The sequence below is a fragment of the Pseudochaenichthys georgianus genome, chromosome 22 (assembly GCF_902827115.2).
Source record: "Pseudochaenichthys georgianus chromosome 22, fPseGeo1.2, whole genome shotgun sequence".
In the NCBI taxonomy this organism is placed as follows: Eukaryota; Metazoa; Chordata; class Actinopteri; order Perciformes; family Channichthyidae; genus Pseudochaenichthys; species Pseudochaenichthys georgianus.
In genome coordinates this window covers 9,804,692-9,812,149 of record NC_047524.1, presented here as the reverse complement: position 1 = coordinate 9,812,149, position 7,458 = coordinate 9,804,692, and the positions used below count along the sequence as shown (strand labels likewise).

General features: G+C 41.1%; 1 protein-coding gene across 2 annotated transcripts; it reads left to right on the top strand.

The window, feature by feature from the left end:
- Positions 1–736: 736 nt before the first annotated feature.
- Positions 737–7,221, top strand: LOC117467270 (4-galactosyl-N-acetylglucosaminide 3-alpha-L-fucosyltransferase 9-like). 2 transcript variants are annotated; one of them, XM_034110804.2, is made up of 3 exons: positions 737–1,197; positions 3,118–3,231; positions 3,549–7,221. In XM_034110804.2, the coding sequence occupies exon 3, from the start codon at positions 3,557–3,559 to the stop codon at positions 4,637–4,639; it is 1,083 nt and encodes a 360-aa protein (XP_033966695.1). In that variant the 5' UTR covers positions 737–1,197; positions 3,118–3,231; positions 3,549–3,556; the 3' UTR covers positions 4,640–7,221. The 2 variants fall into 2 exon arrangements, with proteins under 2 accessions (XP_033966695.1, XP_033966694.1); XM_034110803.2 differs by having other exon boundaries at positions 2,986–3,231.
- Positions 7,222–7,458: the final 237 nt, after the last annotated feature.

The following is a 7,458-nucleotide window of genomic DNA, read 5'->3' as shown; positions in this document are numbered from 1 at the left end:
ATGCATACTATAGGACAGTAAACTAAAAATATCGTTTAAAACTGGAGATATTTAAAATTAAATTGCATGAATAAATAAATGTTAACTGGTAAAATAAGGTATGAATGAACAACAAAAATAAAATACGTTACATTCATTTGTTATTGGCTATGGGTTATTGGCTATGTTCACATACCCCCTAGATCTAGTCTCTAGTAATTCTGATCAAAGTGCACCAGATTGAAGCATTTCACTTTAAAATGTTACAACAAATCTTTCTGGGGGGGGCATGCCTCCGGACCCCCCTAGAGGATGTGACGTCCACCCCCCAATTAAAACATGTTCATACAATACTAAATACATTTGAAACCTTCTTTATGTATATAACCAACATGTCAATACGTTTCAGTTTTTGTAGTGTATTGGTCTTTTGTAGAGATTTTTCATTTATTCTTTATATATTCTATTGTGTATTGCTTGGAGGGGGATGGGGGGGGAACCAAATCATAATGGGGACACCACATCATAATGTCTAGGGCTGGCCCTGCATCTAATAATGTAGGCTACTATCGTTAAAGATCAGAGGAAAATAACAGAATGAGAGGGGTAAATCCGGAATACAAATAAAGAAGCAAAGAGATTGTAGAGCAGTGAGAAGGAAAAAAGCTTGGTGTGTCAATTTATTACATTGTCAGTATTTGTCGCCCCCTCGGATTTTTGAACAGCCCTCTCAGTCATTTCATCCTGGAGCCGGGCCTGACACACGCACACAAACACACTGGAGATCCGCCACAGCCTGCAGCTGCATTGACGGTAAACAGAGCAAGGTAGCGCATGGGCAGCCAGCAGGGAATTATTCCACATCGCATCACATCCCAGAGCATACATGGCGTCCTCACACACGGAGCTATGAATTGTGTGTGCAGGTTGACGGGGTAGCAGCCAATTATTATTATTTTTGCAGCCATTATTCTTTGCGTCGGTGTGCAGCAGCGGGGAAGATTCAGCGCACATTGCTACAGTAGGTATCTTTTTCTGGATCAAGACGATGGATGAGTGCTCATCCGGATCTATTCCTGCAAACACAGCGGACGGGCGAGATTTTTTATTCCAAACGCATCCGCATCTCCCGTATGTTGCAAGGTGTCTTTGAAAAGGGTACGGACCTCTGGGGGAAATGAGAAGAACGGTCTATTTTGACTCACGCCTGTCGAGATGGTAAGTGAAAATGCATGGCTGTTTCCCCCCCACCCCCATGACAGCAGCGGTACCTGGTTTTGACGGAGAATCATCACCATGCTAATTAGAAATGATCTCACTGACCGGTGTTTTCCTGTGGTGTTATTTGTACATAGCGTTTTTTACATTCTCAATGCACTGTTTTATACTTTAGTGGAATATAAAGGTTTTTCTCCACTGTGATATGTAATCGTACACTGCACACTGTGTTTTGCATCGCACATAGCCTAATGTACATTTTTCAGCATCCTCCACGCTTTTATTTATATTCTGCGCGTTTTCGGTGCGCACTGTCTGTCAGGCAACACATGAAATATCCCAGTGAATTTCTTCATATTCTCATCAACTCAGATGCAGTGTTATGCCCAAAGACAACCATTTTACAAAGAGTGCCTCGACTGTAGCATCTCACGTTTTTAAAATGACCTTCAGTGCTCGATGGCTGGAAATTAATTCTCACCTGGCTGGGATGGAGTGTCCCTTTAAAATCACCCCTGTGGCCTTCCCGGCAGAACACACATACATCGAAGGGAAAATAAGGGGGGAAATGTCATGTTCTAGGAAATGAGGGCTCTTCTTTTACCCTTTAGTCTACCTGATACTGACACTACACCAGGGATTTGAAGCATCCCTATGAATGATGCTACCTAAATCTGTGGTTGCGTTTTGTTCTGCCTCTCTCCAGTCATGTCTAACGGCTTCTCGCTGCAGACTAAGCTACTCACCCATGCGGTGCTCTTTCTGTGTCCCAAATACATCACAATGCATTTGACAAAACCCCAGTTATGTTATTTAAAATGTAAATGGATGTTTGAGCTGAACGTGTCTCACTCTGCTCTAATTTGTTGGAGATGGGAAAATAAGGACTGTGTGAGAGCCATTACCTTCTCATATCAATTTCTCTGACCTCATCACCATCACCATGGAGACACTATAAAGTTGACCACACACTGCATATTTAATAGCCATGATTTAGATCTGTACTGCACTACTGTACACTTGAGCCTCTCTAAATCTACCCTGTGTTTAAAGTATATGATACCACCACAACCACATGAAGGTATATGCATGTGCTGCATCCACTGTAAAGCAAAGAGCTTATCACTGCTGCTCCCAGAAAACATGTTACATCTCTCTAAGAGGATTGGCTTACATGAAATTGTATTGATACCGAAGCTTTTAACAGGAATACACTCATCTGGATCTGCTTCATGTGGCATTTGAGTGCTGATCTGTTTACCTTACTCACAGATGGGAGATATGAAGAGGTGCTGTCTTACAGCCAACATATTCATTCCATATTATGTCAGTTGGAAAATCAAGTGTTGGAGCTTGTCTCATTGTTTTATTTGCTGAAGTGTGTGAGAAAAGTCACCTCTTGATGTCTATTTCTGTGTATGGCTTCTTTATGCCAGATGCAGGTGTGTTTAGCCCCGGAGAGCTGGAGAGTCGGGGGGCTTTCTACTCTCCTCAGCCAGATGGCAGCATTCTCTTACAATACATAGAATATGCCAACAATTAATAACAGCTTGAAGCTTACACCCATGCTTTACAATCAAATGTGAAATAACATTCATGATTAATTGGTAATTTGACAATAACTGTACTGTTTTCCTTTTATTTTCCATCTTATTTCAAATAATAGTTTGTGTAATCAAGCATATCTCTCCATGTTCATGCACAGAACCTCACTTGTTTTCTTTGCTGATGTTCAGTCTCTCCAGCTCTAATTGGTTCTCTCAATTTTCTCTCCCTGCTCACGTAAAGGAGGCGTCATTAAGAAGACCTGTGCATTCAAGATCAAACGCACCTCATTAGATCATTAAGAATCATTGTTAATCTGCGTAAGAGCAAAGGAGCATAGTTGAGCTGTGACCTGCACTTTTTTTTGTCTATGAGCACTGAATCACAAAGAAGATTGATCCCACCGTCGTCCCAATGTAGGAACTGCTCCCTCCGATTCCCACAACTTCTACTCTTGCTTGGATTTCAGCATTCAGTTAAATCCACCAGGTTTGTATAATAATAAATCTGAGAATGCAAAACAATTTTCTTCATGAGTATTGATCCAAAGCAGTGGGTGCCTTACCCACGGCAGGGTGCATACTCATAGATAACAGCAAGAATATGAACACTGTGTTCACATGCTAATGCCCTCAAGCAAACCGTTTTTAATTGGGGCACAAATGATGTTTAGATTCGATGACCCAGTATAATAGACATCATTAACACATAGTGCTAATGGGAAATACCTGTGCATGATTAGGTGATTGGATGTCGTTTCCTGTTGATCCTGACTTTATTTTTGTTCTCTTGTGTGCCCTTTCCAGGACAGAGTATGCCATCTGCACCTTTCCACAGAATCCTACGACCCCTTCTGCTCGGCACGTTCATATTGGGATGCTTTGTGACTCTGTTTTTGATGTATTTTAAACCATCCACCAGCTGGTTATCAGGTCCTGTCGAGTCAACAGTATCCACTGACCGGGAAAAGAGCCTCTTCTCCACCAAGAGTGATAAAAACGTGACCACCGTGCTGATCTGGCTCTGGCCTTTTGGACAAACCTATGACCTGGGCGTGTGCAGCTCCCTATTTAACATCGAGGGCTGTTTCATCACCGCGGACAGGAACTTCTACAACAAGTCGGATGGGGTCATCATCCATCACAGAGACATTTGTACCGACCTGTCCAACCTGCCGCCTGTCCAGCGACCATCCTTCCAGAAGTGGGTATGGATGAACTTGGAGTCGCCATCGCACTCCTCCCAGCTCCCTGGGATCGAGAACATGTTCAATCTGACTCTCAATTACCGTCAGGATGCTGACATTGAAGTGCCTTATGGGTCCATTGTAGCAGCGGAGGGCGAGGAGGACTTTGTCCCACCCAGCAAAAACAAACTGATCTGCTGGATTGTGAGCAACTGGAACCAGGACCATGTGCGTGTGAAATACTACAATGAGCTGTACAAACACATTGAGGTTCACGCGTACGGACAAGCCTTTGGGGAGTACATCGCTGACCAGGACTACTTTCCCACCATCGCCAGCTGCAAATTCTACCTGGCTTTTGAAAACTCCATCCACAAGGACTACATTACTGAAAAACTGTATAACCCGCTCTCTGTTGGGTCAGTGCCAGTGGTTCTCGGCCCTCCCCGGCAGAACTACGAGAACTTTATCCAGGGAGACGCCTTCATCCACGTGGACGACTTCACCTCGCCCAAGGAGCTGGCCGATTATCTGCTGCTCTTGGACAAGAACGAGGAAATGTACCTCAGGTACTTTGAGTGGAGGCGGCACTTTAAAGTAAAGAAGTCCTATTTCTGGGCAGAGCACACATGCCTGGCGTGTGATTACCTGCGTAGGCACAAGGAGTACAAGGCATTCAATAACCTTGACAAGTGGTACTGGGGAGAATAGTGCTTTGAAGGGCTATGCAGTGCTTTTTTATGTTAAAGGCAGTGCTTTAAGATTTGTGTCCTTCAGTTGACTAGAAGGTTCATTACTGTTCTGTCAAGAGCTCCCAAATGATGTTTTTCTATTGGTTCAGTGGCCCAGTGAGACATCCATCTTGTGTTTTTATTATTATTTGCAAGCCAATTTTGCTACACCGTACTTTGCCTTTTGTGTTATTCATTTATTTATGTTTGATGAATTACATCTGCACTACATGTTTTATTGTTATTTCAACCCATGTTTTGCTTAACATGATGACATTTGCTGCTATTTTTTTACGTTTTAGTTCTTTTATTAGCATGAATGCTCGATTGTATGGATGCTCCTGTATGACGGATAGCTTTCATGGTGCAAGGTTATTGTTTTTTTTTCTTTAAATATCACCTATCATGAAGTGGGACATTTGAATAGTGTTGGCTGCAGACGTAAAAAGTACAAATATGTATGTAATATTTATTTAAGTGAGGCATTATATGAAGAAAAAAAACAATATCATCTTTGCTAGTGATACTGTCACCTATGCAGTGTTTACCAAACTCAAATGTGAAAGTAGTTCAATTGTGTCATGTACATATTGTGTATTTTTGGAATGATGTAGCTGTCATTTCCCCCTACATAGTTTTCGTTTGTACTGCTAAGCCAACTGTTACCTTTCATTACAAAATGTACAGTAAGACAGAAGGATATTGTGTTATGTGGTTGTAGACGAGATATGGTGATCATTACCTGTTCTCCGACAGCAGACGTGACTCTGCTCTGTGAGAGAGAGGTTACTATTTTAATCCTGTTGTGAATTGTCCATTATCACATGTGATGGTGTCACAGTGATAATGATATTACAATACAGGGCCAATACTGTATTATGAAACTTCTATACACCTCATTATGTTGCATTCAAATTAGACCTTTCATTTTTAACCGAATACATTGATGAGAAAGAGCACAACATTAGCATATTACTCAAGTAATTTTGCTGTGTGTACTGTACTGTCATCCGCCAACGTGACATCAAATATTAACACTGATACTTTCAACAATTTCAAGCAGATGTTACCTGGTGAAGTGGATGATAATCAAGATCATAACAGATCAGATGAGATCTGCCCACGTTTGCAACAATGTGAAAGATGTGAAAAAGATAACTGCGAGTTTATCCTTATAACTGTCTTTGAATCTCCACATTTCAGAGTTGTGTGGGAAGTGAGAGTTGCATGTGAAGATGTTTTCTGGATTTCTTTTTGTTTACACTCCTGTTTACAGTTTTGTGGCTTGCCAGACAGCCTACACCACTCAAGATCACGCAACAAAAAGCATCAACATCTGTAGATATCCCATTCCTTTGCAATGTTGTAAGAACAGCCAATCCACTGAACAATGCATCTCAACAGCACTCAGCAGCTATTGACATGATAGTTACGTTTTTACAGAAACAACTGTGCAAAACCAAGTCAACATTTTATGCAAGATGAGCCGTTGTCTTCATGGTCAAAGTACTCAAACATTTTTCAGGTTATTTTCATTTCTTTACTGTCAAAGGGACCATTCATGTAAATAAGGATGAATTCAATTATTTTTCATATGGAAAATGGTTCTAAATGCCATAGAGAATCCTTGTTGTGAACTGAATCATCATCTGGATCAACCATACACCGAGGGAGCTCAAACAGACTTTGAATTAATGAAGTGAAACAATGTGTTTTAATGTTTAAATCTCTTTATAACATACAAATGGTGGCAGGCAGTGAATGTGACTTCGCTTGCTTTGAGAGGCTGTGAATGAAGGTGAAAGGAGAGAGACACTTGAAAAGAATAACCAGCGATGGAGACAATGGTTTTAGTTGTGAGGTCTCCATCAAGGCAGGCCATTTTACACAGAAGGTTTTTTTTCTTTTTTGATTAGGCGTAATCCTGTTGGCATGACCTAATTGAAGAATTTGTGCCAAAATGCAGCACAGATATAGCACTTTTATTCATGTGGAGTGGTGTGACTCACTGTGCTGGTGGCTGTCTTTAGATGGAGCTATTGTGAATTCGGAAATTGTCATCCTAGACTTCGACTGTCCCACAGATTAGCTATGAAACTGCCACTCTGGGTTTCATATTGTACAGTCAATGGTTTCTTGTCAAATGTGTCGGTGACTTTAAGAACAGAATATTTGTTTTCTTTGTGTTGTCCGTCTCTTTCATCCTCTCTCTCTCTTTCAATATTTTTTGCACAAAATCAAACATGGAGGATCTGAGGCTTCTCTGTCCCCCGTCTCAGTCTGTGAGTGTGTCACAGCAGCAGAGTGAATCAGAAATCTCTGAATACTGACCAACCTGGCACTGATTTTGCCGGAGTCCTGAAAAAAACACTGTATACGAAATGTTTGTGTGTGGTTGAACATGGCGATTTCTTCAGAAATGCTCATTTTCTGCCAGTTCACTGAGGGAATCAGTGAGTCAATCAGTACAAGTGTTTCGCCAAATCATTGTATTTTGCCAAATGTTGTGTTTTAACTGTAGATGTCTGATAGTGTCAAGAAAAATAAAAGTAAGGACAAATGAGCAAACATGAGTGGAGCATACAGAATTCCTTTGAGACATCTGATGAAGGATTTGTTTGTACATTTTAGAAAGAATCTTAAGCTGAAACCATTTTTCCATCACAAACTGATTCTAAAAAAACACAAAATCTGAAACTACATCAATCCTCATCCTAAAAGGACGTCATACAAACTCATTTGTAGTCCAGAAAGCGCTCATACCCCAAAAAATGTGAAGGATGCTGTTGTTCTTTTGCT

Excerpts from the sequence above, each read along its gene's own strand:
- LOC117467270 (XM_034110804.2), top strand. The coding sequence starts at position 3,557 with ATGCCATCTGCACCTTTCCACAGAATCCTACGACCCCTTCTGCTCGGC.